General features: G+C 36.5%; 2 protein-coding genes across 3 annotated transcripts in view; one reads left to right on the top strand and one right to left on the bottom strand.

Moving 5' to 3' along the window:
- The window catches only part of PDHX (pyruvate dehydrogenase complex component X), a 40246-nt gene extending 40052 nt beyond the window's left edge, over positions 1 to 194 (bottom strand). Inside the window, exon 1 of the mRNA XM_072039003.1 lies at positions 33 to 194. Coding sequence (XP_071895104.1) covers positions 33 to 159 — 127 coding nt within the window. The 5' untranslated portion in view covers positions 160 to 194. The remainder of the gene's footprint in view (positions 1 to 32) is intronic.
- Positions 88 to 15139, top strand: APIP (APAF1 interacting protein). Of its 2 annotated transcripts, none has more exons than XM_027458059.3 (8): positions 88 to 295; positions 4151 to 4251; positions 6628 to 6676; positions 7956 to 8073; positions 9357 to 9492; positions 12361 to 12528; positions 13082 to 13195; positions 14385 to 15139. In XM_027458059.3, exons 1-7 carry the CDS (start codon positions 257 to 259, stop codon positions 13179 to 13181), a joined length of 711 nt encoding a protein of 236 aa, XP_027313860.1. In that variant the 5' UTR covers positions 88 to 256; the 3' UTR covers positions 13182 to 13195; positions 14385 to 15139. The 2 variants fall into 2 exon arrangements, with proteins under 2 accessions (XP_027313860.1, XP_021122419.3); XM_021266744.4 differs by lacking the exon at positions 88 to 295 and adding an exon at positions 7235 to 7394 and having other exon boundaries at positions 14385 to 14522.
- The last annotated feature ends 11994 nt before the right edge of the window (positions 15140 to 27133 follow it).

The raw sequence follows: 27133 nt of genomic DNA, 5'->3' as shown, positions 1-27133 counted from the left end.
GCTAACAGCCCGGCCCTGCCCCCAGCACTCACCGCAGCGCCGCCGAGAGCCGTGCAGCGGCCTCCAGCCCCCGCGGGCGGCGGCGGCGCCCAGCAGCGGCCTCCCGGCCAGCAGCCGCCTCAGCGCCCCGCCGCCGCCCCGCCACAAGGAGGCCGCCATCTTGCCTCGCCTCCCGCCCCGCCCCGCCGCGTCGCGCCGGGGCTGCCCGCTGCGCTGCCTGCGCCGTGCCCCGCCGCCAGGCCCCCTGCTCGGCGCTATGGCTGCCGCCAACGGCTGCGGGTGTAACGGCGCGCAGGTAACGGGCGGCCGCGCGCAGCCCCCGGCCGTTGAGGGGGAAAGGGGGGGGGCAGGTGCTGAACACCCGGCCTTTAAAACTCATTAAAGCTGCTAATTGCGGGAATAAGCAGTGAAAGTGGTGCGCAATAAATACATAAGTGATCAGTTTCAGCCTTTATACGTAGGGCAGCACGGAGCCGCTTTGCCACGTTAAACTGAGCTCGTCCAAGGAATAATGATTTACTACCTGTCAGTGTGAAATATCAGCTATATGACTCCATCCCTGCTTCTTTCTCAGGACAATATATATTTTCTAAGTAATTTGTGAGGGAGAAGTACATGTGAGATACATATGTGATACATATGTAGATACGGATATGTATATATATACACATATATACATTATATATATCATATATCATATATACATCATATATCAGATATATATGTAGATATATATAGATATGGATGTAGATAGGGAGATACATGTGTGTGCATCTGTATATATGTATGCATATATCAAGTACTGCTTATTGACTGTAATATCCTGAAATAACCTCATATTCCTGAAATAAACTCACGTCCTGAAATAAACTCACTTTAGTTGAGTTTTACGATGTGTTTGTTGCACAGGTAGCCTGGGGCCACCTTGATTTCCATTATGTTAGATTTACATGATATTATCATTTTTTTAGTTTTAATAGTACTAAGAATAAAAAGTTGGATAAAATAGGAAAAAGCCATTTTTCCTTGAGCAGCCACAGTCTTTTTGCAAAATACAAAAACCGTTTTCTGAAAAAAAATAAAAATAAAAATACTGATGGAAATAGCTTAAATTTTAAGTGAATACTTTGTCAGTTTCTGTTTTGAAACTTACCAGCAAACTTGTTTTCAAAAAAAATAAAAATAAAAATGTAAGGATTGAAAAATCAGTCACTTCTTTTAACTCATGAAAATTTGTGGAGTTTTTCCTCATACCTAGCATGTAGAAAGCTCAGGTCAAGATGATAACAGTATAGCAGCAAAGAAGCTAAATTGCCCACACTGACTGTGTTGGAAAACTGGTGGTCTAGATCCTGAGTTGGAGACCTAAGGAAGGGAAAACCAAGTGGCATCTGTCCTTCAACTTAAAAATTGTTAAAGTTCTGTTAGTTGAAATTGACAAAGAGATCCTGTGGTTGCCTGCTGCTGTCACAAGTTCACTCCCAAGCTTGTTACAGTAAATAACCTTTTTTAGATTTGAAAAGGGGTGTCATCTTTATTATCAGTAATTTTAAACATGAAATACAACGATATTTCTGTTCAGGTAGTTTGTGGTTATAACCAGTATCCACTAATCCTGGAAAAATATTAAACTATGAAGACTGATTTCTGATCCTAGAGTTCCTCAGAAAAACAGTCAAAAATTCTGGATGATACTTACTTCTGTATGTTTTTGTTGAAAGTAGTTCCTGAATTTGAACTTAAAAAAATACTTCTGAAGATTTAAAGTGGCAAAAAGCACATATATTCCGCTATGAATGTGACTTTTGTGCTAAATGTCCAGACTCATCAGAGAAAATCTGAAACAATTGGAAGAATGCTATAACAGAATTTTTCACTGTTGTGTACATTCAATAAATAAGGGCAGTATAAATCTGTTTAATTGGAGTTTGTTCCATCAGAAGTAGAAGGGATAATTTTTCTTTGAAATGAAAAATACCAGTTCATGGGTTAGAACTAGTCAGTGATGTCGTGTTGAATGAAAGTCAAAACAAGACGTCATGGGACTCAGTCTGTGGCGGTCTGTAACAAGTTAGAACAACAGAACGGGGACCCATAATTTACACATGCTATGCACTTGTTTTTGTAAACATAGAACACATGCATTAATATTTTCAGAATCACAGTAACATTTCAGAGACGGTAGCATTTGAGAAATATGCTTAGTTGGAATATACTTGTTAGTATGTTAACTATTCTCAGTGAAGAAGAGCTAGAAAGGAATGGTTTCCTTCTCAGCTATGTGATTGAGGGAGGGATTTCAGAATTTTTTCACTGTAAATGTAGAAGTTTGCTTTTTTTTTTTTTTTCCCTCTTTGTGTACTCTTGTCTATAATATTCTGTTTTAAGTAGTGTGAAGTTGGTGCTTGAAAAATCTAACTTCTTACCTAAGTTTGTAGGTGTGTCGATTAGTCTGTGTCTAACACTTGAATAAACAGGCATTTTTTTTATTTTTTAAATATACTGAAGGAGATTAAAGAACAGAAACAAAGCAGGCAGGATTAGCATTTGAAGTGAATGCCAGTTCTTCAAAGATGACATCTTCATAAACAAGTGTCATTGAAGAACATGGTGCTACGCTGCTAAATTGAAGTATTGATCAGACTTTACATACATATTTTAATATATATAATAAATTATGCAAGAGTTTGCGCCAATATCCAGGGTCAGTATTTGATGACCTAAGGGTCTATTTTTTTCCAAAACAGCCTTCCTAAAATTGATCGTTTTTCTGATGAAAACTGGCAATTCAGGGAGTACATGTGTTAATTGCTGATTTGTGTCACGCACTCATATAAGAAACATAACCAGCTCTGTTACTGAGGTATTGTACTTACAGATCTTACCCCATTCTAGGAAGATACATTTATGTGAAAGTACTTCTCTGTTTCACTACTGTTTTATCCATTACTTTAAGAGTTCAATTATATCAGGATCTTTGTGAAAATACATATAATTTTTGGTTTTACAGTGGTAAAGCAGGGAGGCTTTGTTCGGTTTCTGTTCTCTAAGATAAGCTAAAAGAAGTACTCAAGTCAACGTGCAAATGAGGAAATTCAAGCACACTATGACTTAAAGTCTGTATCTCACAATTTTTATATACTGGTTATTTTTCTCATATAAATATTTCAACATTCAAGATCTTAAATTTTCTAATACTTAATTACCAAAGACTGTTACCTACCTGTTATGTACAGCTTTATGAGTTTTATATGTTCAGTGCAAAGAAATGTTTAGAATTTCCAATAAATAGTTTTGGCTTGTACTGTAAAGCCAGTCTGGTTTAGGTCAATGATAAACGTATCTTTGCCATGACAGGTACCTTTGTTGAAAAGTCAGATAGATAGATGTATACATCTGTATTTAAATGTGTATTTATATATGTAATATATTTACATATATACACATATAGTACATATATAATAAACAACAGAATGTGGAAAAAATAAATAACTTTTTTCCTTCTGAAAGAAATATTAAAATAATGCAATTTGCCTTCTGGCTAAACTGCTTGTGAGGTAACCTCACATTGTAAAAATGCAGGAATGTGAAGTTCCTCAAATAATTTGCCTATCTTTTCTATGGTATTTTTCACTGCTGTGTAAAATATTAGCAGCTTAAAATCATATTCTACTGTAATTTATAGTAAGTATGGATAAAATCATATAGTAATTCATAAATTAAACTATAAAGTTTCAAAGCTAGCAAAATAAGCATACAGAAAATTGATACAATGGAAAAACAGTAGAGCTTTTCAAAGTGAAAGAAGTTACGTACATTTATTTTCCATATAATCCATGATGTGATCTTGTTGGTAATACTCATGGGCCACTGCACTTGGATAAATTTGAGATGAGACTATTCCTGTGAAGGATAAGTACCAATATTTTATTTCAGAGTTTTGTTTGTTTCAAGGCATGAATGGCCCCAACAAAGCAAAGAAGACATTGTACAAAGACACAGTCATTTTGTAATTGAAGTTTGTAAGTGTAAATTAGACTGTCATGCTGCAGTATGAAAGCACTACCTCTTTAAACTATGTTTCAGAAATGAAATTCTTGGTTTTGTGATGTTTATGATAGCTTTTAATTTATTTTTAATTTATTTGCAGGAAAAATTGCATCCAAGAAACCTTATCCCAGAGCTTTGCAGACAGTTTTATCATTTAGGCTGGGTAACAGGAACTGGTGGAGGAATCAGCTTGAAGCATGGGTAAGTAAAGACGGAAGAAAAAGAAACTAGATGATCTTTGAATGTCCCTTCCAGCCCAAATCATTCTATGATGGGCATAGAGAGAAGGTGGCTGTCATTTAGTATTTGGTGAGGGCAGTTCAGTTCCATGACAAGTGTTTGACAGTCAAGTGCATGTAACAAGGTAGAAGTGGAAATGAACAATACCACAAATTTAGCCGTACAGAAAGGAGGTGTCTAGCCTGAATTAATTACTGAGGTTCCTTCAGTGGAGGATAGGCAACTTCAGAGAGTTTCTTTATTCTGTCCTTTTTCTATCTTTAAGGTAGATGAATTGCCTTCAAAGAATTATCTCTTCTCCCTTTTTCATTCCATTGACTATGGAATCTAGATTAGGTTATGCCAGGCTATCAAATGCCTCTGGTTAGATGAGATTAATCCCACCTTAGACATGTCGCAGACAAGACATTTCCTTCAATAAGGAAATCACTGTTCAACTGAGATAATTTCTAAGGAGATATTCTTGGCATATAATTAAAGCAGAACAGGCAAGAGCAAAACAATTTTTGGTGTGTATCTGAGGAGCAACACTTTGCTTTTTACTTGCTCATCAGCCCTTGTTCATACTTTCCAAGCTTCTAATGGAGACAGAGCTCCTCTCAGTGGCCATCGAAAAAAAGAGAAATGATCGCTGCAAAGTAGCTTTCACAGTGTCTGCCACCTCACAGGGTGTTGTGACACTGTAACTTTAAAGTGACTGATCCCTCATTTTTCTGACATATCCTTCCATGCAGTGTATACCAGAAAGAAACCAGCTATTACCATTTAAATATGTATGTGTATCTCAAATAAACACCGCCCTAAACAGTAATGTTTGTGATATAATGGCTTTGGGCAGGTCGTGTCACTTCCCTGCTTGTTTTTGCAAACAAACCAACAGCAATAAATAATCAGAGAAATGAAATGATGAGGATTAATTCTTGTTTTCAAAGTTCTTCACTTACAGGAAGATCTTTCTAACGCTACTTTCTCATCCGTAGCTAAATGTAGGCTATTTTCTTTGCTGTTTCTGTGTAATTCATGTTCATTGTGACAAGACAAATGTTGTCAACAGCAAATAAAGGAACATAGTAGCATGGCGTTCCTCGACAGTTCTATCATTTTATTGCTCAGAACACACTGAAATACGTATTTGAGTTACTATTAGTAACTCATCTTACTGTGGTAGGAGTGGTAATCTATAACTGTACTCATGACTACAGCAGCATTTCAATGAATGGCCATGAGGCAACGAGTAGACTAGCCTAGAATTGCTCCACAGGAGATAGCTAAAGAGCAACTGAAATTCAACTGAAATTCCAGCAACTAGTCTTACCAACTAATCCTGATCGGCATTACTCACCGTGTAATTTACAGGATCTACTCAGAAAAAAGATGCCAGTTTGGATACGGTATAGCATTATAAAAAGTGGATCTAGAATTCCATCAGGTATCCCTTATTTCATAGTCTGTATTTCATCATCAGATTTTCCTTGCATGACAAATTTCTAAAGAAGTGGAAAATAAATAAATAAATAGATATCTCATGCTTCCTAGCTATATCTGTAACTTGAGTAATTATTCACTAGATGTCTCCGCACTCCCAAATTTAATACATTGCTGTTGAAACCAAATAGTGATTACAAGTATAAGATATAATAATCTGATTTTCTTTGGTGTTATTGAAACTATTTCAGATGCCATCTTAAAATCATTTAAATTATTTTTTGTTGATTTTAATCATATAAAGCTTGCAAGAAGTGATGCACTTCTACTTAAATTTGTCACTTCATTGCATTGAATTTGTGATTTTTAATGAATGCAAATAAATATATAAATACATTTTAAGACTGTATATAGACTAGACAGTTACAACAAAAATTAAAGTATTTATTTTGTATAATAAAGTAGACAATTTATACTGTTTATAGGTAGTCTATTGATTTTTAAGTAGTAGTTTTGCTACAGCTCAGTATCTGATTGCTACTGATTGTTTCTTTTGTACAAGTTTTTGTTCTGAATTCTGAGGTGTAGAGTTCTGACTTAGTGTAGATGAAAGTTGTGTATTTTCCTTTACAGGAAAAACAAAGTTGCATTTCCTGCATGTATTTCAGATTTCTTCATAAGTTGGAAACACTGTCTGGTACTCATGTAAGCTAGAGAATTGATATGCCCTTGTATGATCCAGTTGCATTTAAAACAAAAGAACATCTACCTGTGATTATATGCAGGAGTAAGAAAGTTAAATTTTCACAGACTAGATTTGCTATTTCCTTTTCAATGTATCTACAGTTACAATGCCCATGCAGTTAAATAGGTGTGCTTTTTATATTTTTTCCTGTCTGTGACTTTCCTTAGGAATGAAATCTACATCGCTCCTTCAGGAGTCCAGAAGGAAAGAATACAGGTACGTTGAACATTATTTTTACCTCAGACCTCATTTTGAGATGGGTGGAAGTACATGTACCTTTGTTTAGTGTTCCATTTTTCGGTATGTGAAGTTAGACACTTACTATACTATTCATTGCATTCTTGTATTAACAGTGGAGTTCTCTCCTTATTTAAGTACTTGGATAACATAGCAAGCCAATGTTTGTTTCAGTGGCCAGTGTGGGTTAAAACAGAGATCATCAAGACTAAATTAACTCTCAAGACTGAAAGATACTCTAGACCAGCTGTTTTCTTTTTCAAGATTAAATGGCTTTATAGATATCTGTCTACAGTTTCAATAACACCTACATAATTAAGCATTAACACCTCCTTTCTATTTCTTGTCATTTGAGTGATTGCTAATCTTTCTCTTGATCTTCTCAGAAAATAGATGGGGTTGCACCTCAAAAAGGTGACCTTGGCTATTTTATTCCTTCCCTGAAACAGCAAAATACCAAAATATAAGTGGAGGGGGAAATGGTAAATGATAGCTATTTTACAACAGCAGGAACTCCCCCAAATATTTATTTTACAGGTCTGAGGGAAAATACAATGATGAGTGAAAGGAAGCTCTTCACTGATAGAAACTTGCATAGTGCCCGATAGGAACATAAGCAAGATAAGCAAAAAATATGACAAGATGTCATGTTTTGTTCCTCATTGGCAGCAGCATTGGATTGAGCATAGTGAGCAAGGTGATGTCTTGTGACTATATTTCCTGCTGATTTTTTTTTAAATTAGAAAACAGTTTTATTTCTAACCTGAGCAATTCTCTACTGTGATGACTAGCTGATTGATGCAAAGGTAATATTCCTGTAAAGCTACTAAAAGCAAGGTTAAAAATACATAGTTTTACAAATTAAATATATTTAGTTTTAATTTGTTTCCTTTGTTGGTTCTTAATGGTGTAAAGGAAAAGTACATCTACATTTCTTTTTTTGAATAGGTTCCTACTTTTCCTTGTGTATTGATTGTTATGTAGATAGATGTCTCCTTTCCTAGAAATATATAGTTTTACAAATATCTGCTCTACAGCAGTCTGAATAAAAGAGTACCTAATATTCACTCACTTTAGATAGTGATGATAATTAATGTTAGCAGCTAGAATAACTTCTAATCTTTTAATCTTTCAACTTTTTCCAAAGTTAAAATTGCATGCTATAATAAGTATGTGGCGTTCTTGTACGTATATATTTCCCTAGAAGAAAAACAAAACTGTTGAAGCATCGCAAGTAACAACATTTTTTGTCTTACAGCCGGAAGATATGTTTGTTTGCGACATGAATGAACAGGACATCAGTGGTCCCCCACCACACAAGAAACTAAAGAAAAGCCAGTGCACACCTCTTTTTATGAATGCCTACACTATGAGAGGTACATAGCACATCTTTTTGGTTCAGTGATGACTGAAACACTATATATGTACACTCAAAATCAAAATTCAGTACCAGATTCTTTATACATGAAAGTCACAGTGAGGAAAAACAAACAAACAAACAAACAAAAAACCACTACAAAATAAATTAATTTGTACAGGAACATATACAATGGAAGGTAATCTGTATTACATCCCATGAGTCTCATTTACACTTTCTTATGTAGGTACACCTGTGATCATCATCTTTTCAGCACTGACTTTTAATGCAGTCTGTTGATTTAGTGTGGTTGCAGGAGGGAATGGGGCGTTTACACATTTTGCAAGGTGTAAGATACCCTTTTTACAAGTTTTGGCTATGGTTAAAGGCTCTAAATTACTGATAGGTGAAAAAAAATATGAAGCTTTTCTGTAATCACACTGCTAGTTTCCAGTTGGGCATCTGTTTCCTTTTTTTGGTGTCAGAGATGTTAAAAAAAGCTCAGTTGTTATAATTCCTTAGTACATTTAGGTAGCAGTATGGCTTGCAATCATACATATGGGAAAAGGTATTGGGGGATTTGGGCTGCAAATAATGTTCTGCACGTTTCTCTGGCATGACTGTACTGGAACATCTGCAGATGGACAGTAATAGACAGTTTTGCTGTTGTGTAAGATTACATCCGTACATCTGATAGTATACAAAGGATTTAGGGTGTCTCAGCTCATCTTACTACACAAGAAACTTGCATTTGTACCTCAGGAAAACTTGTATTTTTTGGCAACATTGCAGCCGTAAAGCAGTAAATTATAATTATTGTCTATCTATCTTTCTGTCATGGTACAATAAGATAACAATAAATAATTTTTCAGAGAATCAGTGGATTATTGAGGAAGACTACTTGCATAAAAAGAAAGTCTAAACTTTCACAAATAAGTTTGGAAATTCTCTAGAATCACAGATTTCTGATGAACTTAGAGTGTTTTAGTCTTCGCAGTACCTAAATAAATATGCGAGGAATGTTTCTCTTTGCTTTTATGCAAATAGTTTTTCTCGTAGAATTTGTCACTAACTAAAATTTGACACGGGTACCGTAAGACAATCTGTAATTATCTTTTATAGATGAGTAATTGTTTCCTACCTTTATTTAGGCTGCTGTACATTTTTTCTTCTACTACAGTAGATCACCATTTGCTACGATGCCTAGCCAAAGGAAATGTATCAAGCATGTGAATAAAATGTTCTTTATAGATGTATTTTAAAAATATAAAATATCTATTTTTCTTCTTTTTCTCTTCTTAGGAGCAGGCGCAGTGATCCATACTCACTCCAAGGCTGCTGTTATGGCCACCCTTCTTTACCGAGGGAGTGAGTTCACTATTACCCATCAGGAGATGATAAAAGGAATACAGAAGTGTACTTCAGGAGGCTATTACCGGTATATCTTTATGTTAAAAACAGAGGCATGCTATTTGATTGTTTTCAGCAAAATAAATAGATGACAAGTAACTTGAGTTATGTGTGTTCACGTGTATAATATAAAGTATTAGGAATAAGTAGTAACAAGACCTCTGGAATAAATCAGTCATTGGCTTCCCCTACGAAGGTCTTAAGCCTATGGAAGAGATCTGAGATAAAATCTTGTAATGTCAAAGTTCCTGTGGTCTGTTGAGCTACAGAAACAAACCAAATAAAGAGCCATGTCCCGACAAATATCTCAAGAACAGAGATGTGAACAGATCTATACGATGTTAAACTGAAATTGTAGCCAGCCAACATTAGGTTAGATTGATAAAGCACAAACTGCATTTGGGTGGACTTCACATATCATTGCCTGTGCTAGTTTGGGGCAAGTTAAGAGAGTAGAGGATTTCAGATTTTACTTGACAGACTTTGAAAGAAAATTCAGAATAAACAGCTCATTAAAGATAATGTTATTACTTTTCAAGGATGAGCTCTGAGGTAAGTGCTGAGTTACTCCAAATTATGTGTGATGGCTTGTTTTGAGGACTCCACCCACAGAGTGTTGAATTGAGACCAGCAAACAACATTTATATAATATGTGACAATTAGATGAAAAATTGAAATGCTAAATTCTTTCCACTTTTTGATGTTAATTTTTGTAACTAACAATTGCCCTTTGGCAAGGGAGCAAGCAATATGTTTGACTTGTGATTTTATGCCTAGGCATATTTTATTCAGAGTTTTGGTTGACTTGCCAGCTTTCCCCTTCTTGACAGCATTAGCATTTGTATTTTTATGTGGCAAAACTTCCTAGTAAAAGACATCCCTTATACTGAATTGTCTAACAACACTGGTTTAAAAACAACAACCAAAAAACTTTTTTTGTTGTTTTGTTTTGCATTTTGAGTTTTCAAAGATTCCTGTATGTTAGTGAGGAAACACTGTATTTATTATGCTCCATATCTACAAGTTGTCCTATGCCATCCTGCGAATCTACCAGAAAAAATGAAGAAAGCAAACGTAATCTGGAGCTTTGCTAAGTACATGTTCATCCACCCTAGATCAGTTCTGTTGTCTTGCGTCACACCAGACTGCGCACTGAATTCAAAAGAAACTCTATAGTTCAGAATAGGGTCTTAAAAAACAACAACACCAGGGGATATCGAGAATATATTTTTTCTAATTACAAAAAAAAACAAAAACAAAACCAAAAAGCTTCCTTTTCTGGAAGCTATCCAGGAAAATGTTACAGATAGGATAATCAGAAGTATTTGTTGGCCTAAATACGATCCTAGAGATGCCAGAATAACTTTACCTTTGACTTCTGTAGACAGAGAACTAGATCTGTAGTAAATAGCTTTGAAAGTCTCAGATTGTCTCAAAGTATTTTATATAAAGTTTTATCTGAATGCGGGTTCCTTATCTTTCAGTAAAATACTTGATATCTGTTTAGTTTAACTCATTCAGAGTCTTCTATGGGCTTTACAGATAATAATTCCAGCTGAATATGAGAGGGCACTTTTTTTCTGTGAGACTGACAGAGCACTGGAACAGGTTGCCCAGAAAAGTTATGGAGACTCCTCTGGAGATACTGAAAACTCACCTGGATGCCATCCTGTGCAATGTGCTCTAGGTGATCCTGCTCAGCAGGGGGTTGGACTAGATGATCTTCAGAGGTCCCTTCCAACCTCAGCTATTCTATGATTCTGTAAATCTTACTAACAAGTTTATGATTGGGAATCAGTTTACGGTGTCTATACCTGCTTCAAAACTAAGGTCCAACTAGAAAGCAGGAAACCAATCCCTTAGCTGATGTTGTTACTAGTAGCAAACACTCCAAATCCAATTTTAAGTGATCAGAATACATGGGAGTCAAAGTAAACGTATAAAAACTTAAATTTTCTTCACTCGTTATTTTTTAGACGTCCTTGTGAAAACGATCATCACAGAAAACTGCAAGGGATGAGACCTCTTAATTTTGTGAATATGTAATATGAAGTACAGGCTATATTATTTTTACCATTGCTTCCCTTCTGTGTTTTTTAAGAATTGTACTAGCATCCACTCATGAAATATCTATGAGATCTCAGTGATAAATCTGCATGTGAACTGGGGACTTATTAAAAACTATTTAAACAAGTTTCTGCCAGTGTTAATTAAGGTTCAAACAATGCCAAATATCCCAGTCCTCCTTCACAAGAAACTGTTAGGCAAGTTCCATTGAATAACATGCATCATCTTGTCTTTGGAACTGGGGTTCTCAGGCTCCCTTAAGATCACATGTAGCCCACCAATCACTCTATCACAGAGAAGAACTTATTTTTCATGTGTTGACTCTTTCTATTTATATGCCTTAGAAGGACAATCTTCTTTCCAGGGGCTTTTTGGACTACCTAAATTATTTTTTTTTTCTGGTCTCTAGCAAACAGCTTTATTTCCTTCTTCATGATGTGATTCTTTTGAATAATTTAATCTGAGATCAAGCTTGTAGGTGATGCCAATACAGGATGAAGAGAGTCTGAAAAAGTTGTAAAAGGACCCAACAAAGTGATGATATGTGAACAAACAACTACACCTAATACATTAAATTGCTGTTTTCTTTTACTGCCTCAAGTGCGGTTCAGATATTGCCAGCATGGCATAAGTCTAGGAGTGGGAGATATCTCTGGAGTTCATATGTTACACTGCGATTGACTAACAATAGAAGAGCTTAAAACTTTATAGTGTTGAGAATTTAACATCTTTATGCAAAGAGAATCTCTTCCTTTTGGAAGAGCTAAAGTATAAGATCAGGCTTCCAAACATAGCATTTTTAAAATATAAACATCTATTTTTCTCTTAGATATGATGATACACTAGTGGTTCCCATTATTGAGAATACACCAGAAGAGAAGGATCTCAAAGAAAGAATGGCAAAAGCAATGGAAAAATACCCAGATTCTTGTGCTGTATTGGTCAGACGTCATGGAGTTTACGTATGGGGAGAAACATGGGAAAAAGCCAAAACAATGTGAGTACAATTTACAAATATAGTATATTTTGCCATTATACCTCAAAATTTTAATGACCCTAATATTATGTGTATTTCTGAGCATTTTTAATCATTCAGAACATTCATTAATTTCTGGCCTCACTGAATGTATTTGGTAATGGTTTCATCCATGATTTCACTGATTTTTCTTCCTATTCAGTGCTGAGTGAGTTCCCCGTGTTTGCCTTTTACACAGGCAAGTCCCTTCGCATATGAAACCTGAAGACAATCTTTGCTTTTATTTGACATCTACCAATACTGTTCCCCGTTTTCCCTAGTCCATTTTCAGGGGGTTATTGCATTCTTCATTTGCTGATGGAAGAGCAACAAATCAAGTTCGGATAGCAAAAATGCTGGGCATGGCCCAGCTCACTCACCACGTAGCAGTGATGGAAATAAATTACAACAGCTGTCCAGACAGACTGTCACATTGATGGTGTACAGTTCAAGAAAGAAAACTAATAACTTTCAGAAAATGTGGTAAAACTTGAGCCTAACTTTACATTTCACATATTCTTCCTTTTAATCTTAGGTGTGAGTGTTATGATTACCTATTTGACATCGCAGTGAAAATGAAAAAGCATGGACTAGATCCTTCAAAACATCCAGCAGAAGAAAATGGGATCTTATAAATGACAATATTCAGGTGTGAATTTATCTGTACAGATGATCTTTTTGGAGGGAAAGACTGTAGTTGACACCATCTGTTCAGTCTGCTTTCTCAGTCAGTCAACAGACTAGAAACTTCAGTACTCTCCCCTTCTCTGCTCCATTACCACTGCAGTTGTATCTATGCCAGAAATAATGCTCCCTTACCATGCAATGCAATGGAAAGATACATATTAAGCATGCCCAGTGCCTCTTCTAGTGCATACATGTGGCATGGAGTGAATTGCTTTTGAAAACTAAAGTATATCAAGCATTATTTGACAGAAAACAGTAAAAGAAAAAGCCCACATCCTAGTAAGCTAATCTATAAAGAGATATCTGAACACCTACTTTTGTTCTTCAGCTTGTGGTATCAGGTTTGGTTTCAGTCTGTCTCAGTAGTGTTACTTATTTGGTGTGGTTTTCTGGTCTTAAGCAAAAATGGCTGATTATAATTTGATTGTTGTGTTGATTACCAGCACCTCTGTGACTCGTGTCACAGTGAATTTCTGTTTGTAGCCACTGTTCTGAAGTAAAAGCACATACATAAAGTGACCGGGCAGTACTTTATGTAATTGAAAGAGTTCTCAAACAATTCACATTAGGCTTTATACGACTCAGTACGGCAAAACACAGTGGTAGCATGATGTTGCAGAGTCTGTGATACCTCTTCCTAACATCTAAGCAAATTTAAAGATACTGGTACTGAGATCATAAAGGAGTTCCTAGACCAAAGTAGTGGTCTAATTAAACAGGATGGGCTAATTTCTTGCACAGAGTTGGCCCATCAGATAATTCTCTCCACCCACCATGTTTGCATCAGAAGAGATGAAAAATGGCTGCTTAGGCAGCATAGAAGGTTACCTAGACCAGCTGGGTACTCAGAGCATTAGCCGTAATGCCCACGCTAGAGAAGGAAGCAGTAGGACAGGAGGCTTGCTGTCAAATGAGTCCTTGTCTGAGGAGATATTTGGAGAGCTGCCACTGCATTGAGGGATGAAGACATGCTGCCTAGCACACCTGCACAGAGCTACCCTATGGCCCATGAGAAGGGTTCTAAAATTGCTCTTCAGCTCCTGAAATTGAACATGTTGTACTAACATAGTGGCAATAATCTTCTTTTGCCTTTGGTCTGAAATACGTAGTTTTAAAATACCTTAATTTTTTATCCTGTTTTCCCCATACAGGTATCTTCCTACATGGGAGTTCCAGATTCCACACCTCACCCTGTTGAAACCAGAAGGGGGTGCTATTACACTCAGCAGATTGACAGATGTTAGCAGTCAGTTTCGACTATCAAACACATCAAAGAAGAAAAGGAGAGTTAAAACAGAAATCCTGGACAATTACTGCTATTCACGAGTGCTGTCAAAATCTACAGTAGAAAGAATGAAAATTCAGATGCAAAAAAAAAAAGAGTGAAAAAAGCTCCAGAGAACTAATGTGACATTTTGTTTGTATGCTTTTTATATTTCAACAAATACATGTTTGCTGATCCTGCTCAACTACTACATCATTTAACTTGTTCTAGATCTTCATTTCTGAAAGATAAAGTAGTCCTTATTCTTGGGAAAAATGTGGGGACCCCCCTTAATTAAAAAGTTAGGTATGAATTTTAAAGGATTGTTTAAACTGTTGTTTCATTTATGCTATGTTAATAGGATTTCTGTGAAATTAAGCCTGTAGCATATGTATTTTCAAATCATATTTTGTCATTATAATGAGTAAGAAACTCAGTTTTATAGCGTGCATTGAGAATTTGAGAGATTGCTCTGGGTTTTGTCAGTTGTTTTTTTTTTTACCTCTTACAATTCATTCACTTTCAATGTGATTTTGTTTAAAACTATTACAACTGTAAGATATTTTTTTCTGAACAATGATTATCCAGCCTAAGGTAGGCTTAATCAAACAGCTTATTAAAACAGTCTCATGTGTTTATGTATCTTAGTGCCTCATTTCATAATCTCCTGGAATAGCCCCCAGTGGCATCAATCTAAGCCATGATTGACCAACTTTCTGACTGAGCATTGAGACTCTTGTCCCAGGGAAGAACACCAATTGACCAGCTTACACTGCCAGAAGGGAGAGGTCTTGTTTTCCCTCCTGTTTTCTGCTAGGGGCCATGCATTCTCACCACTTCCCTTGCATCATATCTGGCACTTGTTTGAGCTTCTGTGAGGCGAATTAACTTATTAACCTAAGAAAAAACTACTGCAGGGGGTAAAAATAAAATAATTATATTTTACTTAATCATCCCCTTAGAATGTTAAATCAGCTTAGAGGTGGGTCCAGAGTACCAGAGCTGTGGCAAAAGAGATGGCTAACATCAGAGACAGAGAAGACATTCCCATACTTGATGGGGATGACTGTTCAAAATTAATCAGCTACTTCTGGAAAGGTATTTTACTAAACAAAGAAATTAGGAAGAACTTTTTATTTTTTACCTATTAAAAAGCATTGACTTTTTGTAATTACGTACATCAGACCTACTGATTATATCACAACAAAAGCTCAAATTACTGGTGATTGTTTTATGCTGACCTTGCACCCAAAAAAATAAACCATCCTGTTTTGGTTTGGTCATTTGTGTCCCCACTTAAGTCTTTCACTGGGCTCCAGCAAAACTCTTTCAGTAAGGCATCTTGCTATAAGCGAAGTGCCTACTGACCAGAGCCAACCCAGGTTGGGCAACAGCTGTTTCTAAAGCAATAAAATGTGGTTACCTGTGCCATGACAGCCTGGTGCAGCCAACAGAGTTGTTGCTGCTATGTCAGCAACCAAATGCATTGCATCTCCACATCCTCGTGGCAACTACAGCCTGTCTTTCTGTGCCAGGCACAAGACAGCATGTTCAGCATCTGCTGCTACCAGACAAGACCAGCTATCAAAGAAGGAATCAAGACATCAAGTGATGAAGAGTTACTGTTTGACAGGACTGGGGCATGTAGGGAACGATGCACCACAGGAAGCTTGCCAGCAATTTATCTACCGGTATAATGTACCCTCACCTTGCTGGGAGCCTTCAGGTTTTCTCAGCAGAAAATACCTAAGCTCTGCTCTTAATTTTTCCTGATCCTGTCAGTCAGTTAACAGCTGAAGAACTGTTAATGAGAATTGCCGTACAGTTTGGATAGCCTCCCCCTGCCTGGTGGTCAGGCTGTGAGGCACACGAGCATCCATTAGGGCAAATTTAAGTGAACAAAATCTTTGCCACTACATTCTTACATTAAAGGATTAACCAGATATAGCTCTTTCCTTTGCTGAGTTTTGTGTCATTCACTTCATCCTCTGAACTCCCTTTCCAAGTGGTGCTCCCTGACTCCTACAACTCACAGGGGGAAAAAAAAAAAAAAAAAAAAAAGCAGTAGCCAGTAGCACCATGCTGACAGAGCAGCAGGTTTCGTTATGAAAAGTTTCTTTTGACAGTTGGGCACATTTGCCCTTCCCTAGGGTAGGTGGAGGTGTCCCGGCAGTGTGCGACCTTTACACCTCAGGGGGAGGGTGGCCTTAGTTGTGAAATGGCGGTTATCTCCAGGTTACTGCAGGTTGCTGATTACAGTTTTATTGATACATTTTTTCATTATTAGACACTTATTTGTCAGTGGTAAATACCTTGGGGTGACTAACTACACATCCCGTGACTGTAGCAAGAACTTAGATGAAAACCGTGGTGTTTTTCAATTACATATTAATGCAAAAATCTACTTACTGTTGAAGTCTAGTTGCCACCTACTGGTTATGATCTTTGATTCCTTCTTTAAAATGCTAGATTTCTGCAAAAAGAGAATTTATTCTGAATGTCAGAAGAAGATGTAACTATATCATTCCCTAATAATGATGTTTTATAAGGATAAAGATAATTTTATGCTTCTCAATGTTTTGTTCTGCATATTTATTAATGACTAACTAAAAAAGAACACTCAAGGAAAAGTATATTTGCCAAATATATTCCTCTGGGGTCATATGTTAAATACAAATATTCAATTCCTCGCCCAAATACAATTTGCAATTCTTTAGCCTGTCTAAAATTTGCGTGAAATAGGAATTTTCTGTAGAGTTCTTTCATAGCGGATTTAGAGATACTGAGTCCCATTTCTGTATCACTGCATGAGTTAAATATATTCTTCTCACATCTGTGTGTGAAATCTCAACAAAGAAATCAGTGATTTGACAACTCTGGTGGCTTCACAGACCCATGAAATGATTACTCTCTCCCGAAGTGTTCATAAAGCTCTTACAGTTCAGTTCCAATTATGTAAAACGAAAATATTAAAAATTTCCTACATGATTTATAGCTTCTAACTTCTCATCATTTTGAAGTCTAGATAATATTCTCATGTGAATTGTAGACTAATAAGCCAGCTAGATGTGTATGTTTGCAACAAATACTTGATCTCCATAGAAGCTGATTATCTTGCTTTAATATCACCAGATAGGATTATGTAAAAACGTAATAATTCCCATTTCAAGTGGGTCATCCAAAATACTAATTAAGTTCCAGTATTTCTCAATAAGAGTAATTTCCTAGCTAACATCCTACTTGCTTTCCAAGAAGGAAATAAAACTGCAGAAAGCAGCATATCCTAATATCGAGTGATAGAGCTATAACTTATATTGGCATCATAACTGCTTGCTGTAAGTTCTCTATGATGCTGTAATGCCTGAACAACTGCCATTCTACTTCCTTTAACTGAAATCATCATTTAAAAATTAACATCTAAAAATCATACCGACTAGTGGAACGATAGGACTACATTAGCATTATTCTTCTAAATACTTTGTTGCTATTTAAATGTCTAACAATTTTTTTGTGCAATCTTTAGAGGAAATGACAAATTGGCAAATAAACCAGGAGCATTTTCGACGGATTACTTTTGTACCAACAGAAAAAAAATATGTATAGTTTGACGTTAACCCTTATTAGTTTCAAAACTCTAAAACAAAACAGCCCAAAACCCTACCTCTGAGCTAAGTTAAGGTATCCTTGCTGAAGGGAGTTATTGGCAATATACTTCACTGATTCATATGTAACCTAAAAAATAAAAATAAAAATAGGAGAATGCTTCCTTTTTCAAGACCCTTTGAAATTCCCTTTTATTATAAAGGGAGGTAAAGAGGTAAATCCTTGTAGGCTTTGTTTTTCTTTTCTTTCCCAACATGTAAGGTTAATAAAATCTGTGACTTAGAGACCCACGTTGTGCACAAGTACAGCCCTCTGAGTCGTGGTAGAGTTTTGTAACAGGGGTACACATGACAAAGCTTTGATACCAGCTAATCAAAGCTTTCACAGAAGTCAGTGAGTCTGCATGCTTGATTTAATTTTATGTCAACGCAGTCCCTTGATGATTGGCAATGTTTAAAGTTACTCCAGAAGAGTGCTACCTGATATGGTTTTTAAAAGAGCAAGTTTTTAAGTCCTTGTGTCCAAAAAATACAGTCTCAGGCATTTATTCTGGAAGTACACAAGGGTTTACTTCATAATTCAGATGCTAAATAAAAACTGACTATTTTTCAGTTGACTACATTAGCATGGAGACCCATTCCTGCTAAATTTGAATAGTAGTGGTTCAATATACCAACTTGCAAATATACCTTGCAATTACCATTGCAAAATTATTTTGGATATGAAACCTCTAGTGAAACCACAACTGTTGGTTATTTCTTAGGATTTTATTCTATTTAAAACAAAATGAATTCCAAATATTTCATTTCTGAATTTTTCACTGTCTTCAAACCTTCCCACGTTTGCTAGATTTTGCTAGAGCTCAATCAGAAAAACAAACAAACAACAACAACAAAAAAAAACCTAGTGAGTGGCTAACATGCAATACTAAGAATGGACTGAATGTGTTTGACTAGATGAAATTTAATGGAAAAAATCACAGAAATGAAATCGCCTGAACAGCATTTGCAAACACCCACTCTCTGTACTTACGTATGTGTATTGTTTTGTTTTGTTTTACTCTAAGATACTGTGCTATTGTACTAGCAAGTTTCTTACATCTACAACAGATAAAATTACAGAGTTTAATCTCCAGAAACTAGCTCAACAAGAATTTATTTAAATAGTTGAGCATAAATTCTCGCTCCCAAATGAGCCTCAGATTAGCTCCAATTTCTCTAATGGTAATTTCTGATAATTACAAACAGAATACACTGGATATAGAAGAAAGAATGGGTCTTATATTTAAAGCAAAGAGCTGGAAGTCTAGATTCTGTGGCTGATTCAAGTGTTACCTTAAGGTCATGCCTTGAACAGTTCACTTTGATGGGAGTTTCAAAAGAGCTTGAATGAATCAGATACTACCAGAAATCCAACTGGAGATTTAGGTGTGAAATTTCATCAGGCTCCCCTGGAACTCCCAGGATTTCACCGTCTGCTTTGAAGATCAGGGGATAAAAAAGAAAAGGGGATGAGGGGCACCTCAAGTTCTGGTTGCTAACTTATCACTCACATATTCCACATAGATGGCACATACCTAGCAGGTACTATTTTTCTTTAAAAAAAAAAAAAAAAATTAAAAAAAAAAGCCTTATTGCACTAGAAACAATTACTTTAAGGAAAAGATTACCTCAGATAACTTCACATCACAAAGATCTACAAAACCAAGGTCAGAACCAAGCTTTCCTGCTTACTCAGATGTGTACATTACTGTTATCATAAGTAACATAAATCAATTTTTGTGATTTTAATTCCACCCTTCCCAAAGGATACTAGCCCTCTGTCTTTCCAGATTAGACATCAGCTTTTCACCCTTAAATTCCGGTTCTCCAGAGAAAGCAGGTTATCCCCCCAGTCCCTGCTTCAGTACAGTTTCTGAAAACAACCCTGCTGTGCTGTGCTTAAGCACATGTATATGCATGAACGATGACGGCAAACTACCTGGGCTCAGCTGGTTGCTGTGCATTTAATGATTACATTTCTTTTGTCTTTATGCTTTGTCTCATTTCCGTGTCTTATTCAGTTCTAATCCTGCTTTTCTGTTAGAGTTTTCTCCCTCACCTGTTTTTCCGTACTGTCTTTGAATGTAAACTCCATACCATTTGCATTCTGGTTGAACTTTCAAACCCAGGAACATTTTTGTGTTAGGCAGCGAACAACTCAGCTCTTCCCTGATTCATCTGCTACATCCCTGACATATCCGAGCATGTCCTGTTATTTGCATGTTTGCAAAATGTTGGTACGGAAGGGGTTAAAGTGCCTTTTGTACCTCAGACACAGTAGGATTTTGCAAGCAAATGTCTGTTGGTTGCGAGAGCATATGAGCAAGTATGAGACTAATTTCCTGTTAAGGAGTCGCTACATTAAAAGGATATTTGCATAATCATAGACTAAGATAATGTAGGGAAAACCCCAGAGATCATTCTGATGCCAGGATTAAGCCAAGCCCAACATGTAATTTATTTGAATGCATGAAAGCTGCTTCTTATCGTTCGCTTCTATCTCAAGTCCCCAAGCACTTTAGTTGGCAGCATCAAGCTCTCACTCCTCCTGGCTAATTCATTATCCTCAACAACTTTTAAAAGGGTTATTTTAAGTTTAACTTAACAGTCCCTGCAACTTAATTCATACAATAAAAAATTATTCTTTTTATGACTGGTGTCATATGTTCGAAATCAAGCTACCACATCTTCTTCGGTCATCACTTTATGTAATGCCCTCACCTTCAGGTTATGATAACTTATGAAATATCACATGCACCACAAAAATAAAGGTCCCAGAATACACCTACAAAAAACATAGCCAAAAACAATGAGATTTCATAACACAGGTTTTTTTTTTTTTTTTTTTCAACTTGTATATATAAATAAAGGAGTGTCCACGTAGGAGTTTTAACAGAAGGCCCTCAAGAGAAATCAGCAATTAAAAATCAAGGCACTCAAATGTTTCTGAACAGATTAATGCTTAGCACTGGCTGTCCCTGACTCCCATTTTGAATACAGTTTCACGCTTTAATTTTTTATTTGAAGAATCCCAAGTAAGGAATTTGTCACGCTTGTCAGCTGATACTTCCTTCATGTAATCAGGCTTAGAGGCTTGTGGCTGGGGTGCTGTAGAAAGGCCTGAAAGATTTTTATTATTTTTTTTTTAATCTAAGTCAGATGGGGAAGTTATCTGAATCCTAAAGTCCAGTTGCCAGAAAAAAAAGGGGGGAGGTGGAAGGGGAAGGAAAAGAAAAGAAAGGCTACTGTCATGTTTGCCTCCCATGGTTAAGATTAAAGGGGATACAAAGAAACGTGCAAGAGCAGGAAGAGGGCAGCTGCTGTCTCTGGAAAAGCATCAGAGGGAGGAGAAATAGTTCCACAGTATTTCGGTGGCAGCCTAGCGTATCAAGCCTCGAGCCACAGCATAAGAGGGGAATAATCTTTCAAACAAAGTGAGGGGAAGACGAACATTATGATAACAAATGATTTAGTTAATTGTAATAAAGGCAAGAAGAGAATATAATTAAGACCTTAAACACCTAACTAAGAAAGCATCTAGTAGCAATGGCAGCAACATTAGCAGACAAGCACCATTAAACGAACAGGAGGATCACCGCTGTCTATTGCGACTGAAGCATTAATGCAACACTTTCCTTGTAGTAGGAGGTAGTACCTTGTTTTACTGTGCTTTTAACTATGATTAAAATAGCCCGATCCCTGTAGCCTGGATGTAGTCCATTATTATTAGCGAAAGAGTCATACCTTACACGTTAAGATGTATTTGAAGTTTCCTGTGCTCAGTAAGGAGGACTGGTATATATTAAAGAAAATCTGGACATTTCAAGTAGTTAATAAATACATTCCTCACAGATTTGGAAAGTGTTTAAAAACAAAACTACCCCATACTGAAGATAATAAACTAAGCCTAATTAGACCAGAACAGAACAATAGTCAATCGAGTAATCATAACAGATAACTATGTGATAGCTGAAACTCACATTGCCCAAAATGAGTTACCAAATAATAAGAAATGATAATGCATTACAACCTGTTCCCACAGGGGGACAACAGATAGAAAGAAGTCATTCTAGCTGTATTTAAGTTTGATGTACGGTCTGTGTTTAACTCTAACTTGACAAAGGCTCCGAGGCTGCGACACACAGATCAAAATTGGGGCATTATGTCATGCAACACAGCATTACGCAAGTCTTGAGTTTTCCTTACTCATGTTTGTGTGTGTGTAGAAATCTGTGCAAAAATCTATATGAAGAAATTTATCAGAACACTTAATCTCAGGAGAGGGGGGGCAGAGGTGCTAAGAGGGGGGGAAGTCCCCAGACTATCTTGCTTTCTTACTTTATTATTAGTGATAGGCCATTCTCATTTACACTTCCAGAAATCCTCCAGAGTTTTTTTTTCCTTGTGTAATACCCAGAACTGATCTTAACACCACAAGGAATAGTTTTGCAAAGATTTCTCCAAGGAAGAGGTGTCCATGAATGAGAACTGTGTTAGGATGAAAGAAGGATTTTAAAATATTCATATGCAGTAAAAGGATTTCACCAAGAGCATGAGGAATGAGCACAAGACTCCTGAACAGAGCAATATGCAGAAGATGAACAAGAAGGAGAAAACTATAATAGGGAACTGGTGTTAGTATTCTAGGAATTAAAGGTAATAGGCCAGGGACCATAACAAAATCATAGAATCATTCAGATTGGACAAGACCTCTAAAATCATCTAGTCCAACTTTAATCTAGCACACATTGAAGTGGAAAGGAAAGGAAAGGAAAGGAAAGGAAAGGAAAGGAAAGGAAAGGAAAGGAAAGGAAAGGAAAGGAAAGGAAAGGAAAGGAAAGGAAAGGAAAGGAAAGGAAAGGAAAGGAAAGGAAAGGAAAGGAAAGGAAAGGAAAGGAAAGGAAAGGAAAGGAAAGGAAAGGAAAGGAAAGGAAAGGAAAGGAAAGGAAAGGAAAGGAAAGGAAAGGAAAGGAAAGGAAAGGAAAGGAAAGGAAAGGAAAGGAAAGGAAAGGAAAGGAAAGGAAAGGAAAGGAAAGGAAAGGAAAGGAAAGGAAAGGAAAGGAAAGGAAAGGAAAGGAAAGGAAAGGAAAGGAAAGGAGCACATTAGAGAAAATTGGCCATAAAGCACTCAGGAGAAGTTTAATTAAGTTGACAGATCTAAATAGCCAGACTTAGCCTTGCACCTTGGATGTCATCTAGGTCAAAAGAAGATTTCTCATTACAGGATTAAGTTTATCACACAATGAGCTGTAAGACACAAATGCATATTTTATGTGTTTGGAAGCCAATAGAGAGATCAAGACCTTTATGGTTCATGCCACAGACATTAGCTTTGTTATACTTGTAATTATCCTCTCATTTAAAAAAATAAATAATAATCAAGATTTTTTTCCCCTCTGTGCATTTTGTTAATATCCCTAAGTTATTATTTTAAACTACAGTTGACTAGAACAGATTTATTTTTCTTCCTTAGAACTGTCACATGGAGATTTTCTGTGTTTTTTTTTAAGAGAATTTTTCATCCTCCCAAAAGTATCAGTCTAGTGGAAATGACAGAGCTCAGATTCTGCAAACATGAGAAGAAACTTATTTTCACAGAAAAAAAAAAAAAAAAAAAAAAAGGCAGCTGAAGTACAGCAGGGGTTTTTGAAATGCTGTTAGCCAGGAGAGGTTAAAGTCAGGATAACTTCACGAGGCATATTTTCACATTTTGTCAGCCGTGCACTGAAATTTTAAATGTAAAGTACTTTTAAAAACTACTAATCTCTATGGTGGAAACTCATACTGTCTTCTATACTTTTAATATAGGGTACAAGGACTAAAATGCCGTAGGTTAAGATTATGCCAGAAATAGTTTCCCAGGGACAGTGAATAATTCTAGTAGCTGATGCTTTTCTTATAAAACTTTTGCATTTACTTTACAAAGTATTAAAACTTTAACATTGCTGTTAGGGGCTGAGCAAGAGACAGTCATTTTGGAGAGTTCCTCAGAGACCGTAGATGTCCTTGTGACAGTCTCTTGGGGCTATTTAAATATCCACTTTGGTCATTTCAACTTCAGGTGAGTACAACAGCAGCATAAAAAAAATATATATTAAAAAAATCACACTATCTTCCCAAAACTGTGATTTCCTTGCTTAAATTCTTGGATGGATAAGGATGTGATTTCCCTCTGTTGGGTAAAGTCATTTCCTGCCCAGAGAAGTAGTATCAGGTCTTTGACTCATCTCTGATCAACTTAAGCTCTGTGAAGGCTTTACTTCCTTATACATCTTTCAAGCACTTATACCCCCTCCAAGATAATAATAATAAAAGGTAGTTTTTTGATGCTTGTAATGGACTTCCTTGTGAAGACTTCTGCATTCAAAGGTATAAAGATTAAAGTTTTTTTTTTTTTTTTTAAATACAAGCTGTGTGTGTGAAGTAGAATAAACAGGTAACAGCAAACAAGAATAAGAGCAGGTCTTTAATCTTGATCCGTGTCTGAGTGTTAGATGGCTGAACACAGCAGAGAATAGCCTCCTTAGTTGAGAAATCTCAGCCTAGAATCCATTCCTGAAGACAGATGGCTAAGCCTTGCCTTTGAAAACTAATCATCTCTGGCTACATTTTATTTCTGAGCATAAGGAAGTAATCCCAGCTCTTTCAGATGGTACCCAGACAGTAAGTGGTCTCACTCAGGCTGATGAAGACTGGTACCTTTTTGGAATGAAGAGGTCCGGCTAAATTTCTCCCATCTCCATGAAGAGAGCTAGAATTTGAGTTATTCTAAATATGTAAGGAGTACTCTCATTTCTTCCTATTGAATGTGCTCTGAACTACAAGAGACAGCAATGGGCACTGGTGAATTCTCAAGCAGCTGAGAGATTACTTCTGTGGAGAAGGGGAATCTTTGATTCTAATTTGCACTCCTCAGCACAAGAAAAAATTGAAGTGAGGTATAGGAGATTTTGAATTCATGTTATTTATGTAAAAGTGAGATATGAAATGTTACTTTTCTATGTCAGTACATTGTGAGAAATTTTATTCAGAGCATGATCCAGGTGTGCTCATACCCTACAAAGATACATCAAGACTCTGGTTTCTGTAATGGATCAGATTAGATGTAGGTGCTTGCTTGCCCACAGCTTTTTATTAAACATCATTCTAGAAGAACTTTATTAGATAACAACAGGGGAAAAAAGTTACCTTGGTATTAAATAGTTCTAATAGAAATACTTAAGATGCTTGAAAATAGCCCCTAGAGGTTTGGATAAACACTTTAGAACAAATCTAAGGAAATGAGTAATTATAGCTTCCAGGCTTCCCTTTTACCAAAAAAAGCCTTTTTTGCTTTCCGTGATTCTTAGTCTTCTTTTGGTCCTGAAATAGATGACAGATGCTTTTACCAATCATTCGCCTTGGCAAATTTTTCATTTTTCAAATTAGTAACCTTTAATAAACACACCCCTGTAATTTGCATTGATAATCCTTTTCCCTAGAAGAGTGGGTGTTGCTGCAGGAACATGTCCAAAGGTTGCTCTCCAACCACTTACTATTGAAAAAAGCACCATGCCAGTAGCTATTATGACTCAATAATAGATTGAAATCTCTTGTTATGCTTTAATATGGGATAACAACTCCCTTAGAATTTCCATTAATAACGAAGCACCTCAACGAAATACAGACAGAACAGCTCCTGCAAACTTCTAGTAGGTAATATTTCTGCAAGATCTCTATTACGTTAGCACTCGACACTGCATCCCAGACTTCCAGACACAGTATCCTGGTATTTACCCAGGAAAAATGATAACAGGCATAATTAAAATGCTGACATGCGTAGAAATGACTAAGTGTGATCTTGAGACAATAGAGTAACACAGATATGTTGTGACTGTGAATAGAGTAGTGTTACTGCCTTAAACGCTACATTATTCTGAGTAGAAAGGGGTTAAGCTGAATCAGGAAAAAGAAAAAAAGCAAAAAGCTCATATAAGAGTGTCATATTGGAGCAAGGGAGTTAGTTGTACCCATGCAATGGTGCCACAGTAACAGGTGAAGCCTCTGGACTAAAGAAGTCACTTAGAAGTGACAAGTTATCTTGGAATAGGAGTATCCACTTCAGGATGAGAATAACAATGTCTTATCCATGCCCTACTTTATTTTGATGTTGATCCCGATATAGATGAGGTGTCACATCCACCTTCTAGATGACACAAGCTTCGGCCAGGACCTAGTTCTTTCAGTCCACGTTTGAGCATGGATGCTGAAATTTGCTGGGAGAAGAATTTGATTTTATTGATTCAAAACTAATTGGGGGAAAAAAACAAAGGGTTCAAAAACAGTTCTTGCTTTAGTTTTAAGAAGGCTAGAGTTTATTTTTCACTTTTGTCAACTCATTCCCATGTTAAAACCGTAGTCAAATTTTTAGATACATTATTAATTTCCACTCCTATTAACACAAGCTGATTCTACCTTGCTCTCAGAAATATAAGTTTAAGTTCGGAGATTCAGAGGTTGTAATAAGTCAAAGTGACAGGACAGTGGTCCTTTTGCCTTGTGAATGAGATAGATCTAAGCTTATGTTTCACCATGTAATTCAAATAACCTTCCCTCATCCAAATAATTTACCACAGAGAAGGAGAACAAAAACAAAGATTATTTGATCTTCATTTATACATGTCAATCAAGTACCTCTTTTCTTCCTTCTCCTCCCCCAGTTGTGCATCTTTCCCCATTGCCCTGCAGCAGAACGTGGGTGGAATTCAATGAAGGCACTTATTCTATTCCCCACCACCACTTATTTTTGAAGAAGCTATGATAACTGTTGTCAGTAATGTCGATGGAGGTAGTAGGAGTAACCTTTTCTTGCTGTTAGCTTGGGATTTTATGTGCAAGCATTTTTCCAAAGTGTCGTTTTGTTTGCACACCAGTCAATTACATGATTACTGGAAAATAGCAAGCACTGAAAGTGTTATCTCAAGTTAAACAAGCAAGTTACTGCCACTGCTGA

The sequence above is a fragment of the Anas platyrhynchos genome, chromosome 5 (assembly GCF_047663525.1).
Source record: "Anas platyrhynchos isolate ZD024472 breed Pekin duck chromosome 5, IASCAAS_PekinDuck_T2T, whole genome shotgun sequence".
Classification (NCBI taxonomy): domain Eukaryota; kingdom Metazoa; phylum Chordata; class Aves; order Anseriformes; family Anatidae; genus Anas; species Anas platyrhynchos.
Note: the sequence above shows the minus strand (reverse complement) of the source record. Positions and strands in the feature narration are given on the sequence as shown.

Bases quoted from the DNA above. Each gene is read 5' to 3' on its own strand.
- APIP (XM_027458059.3), top strand. From the start codon at position 257: ATGGCTGCCGCCAACGGCTGCGGGTGTAACGGCGCGCAG. The intron at 4,252-6,627 runs GTAAGTAAAGAC...GACTTTCCTTAG, and splicing joins GGAATCAGCTTGAAGCATGG to GAATGAAATCTACATCGCTC. The intron at 9,493-12,360 runs GTATATCTTTAT...TTTTTCTCTTAG, and splicing joins ACTTCAGGAGGCTATTACCG to ATATGATGATACACTAGTGG.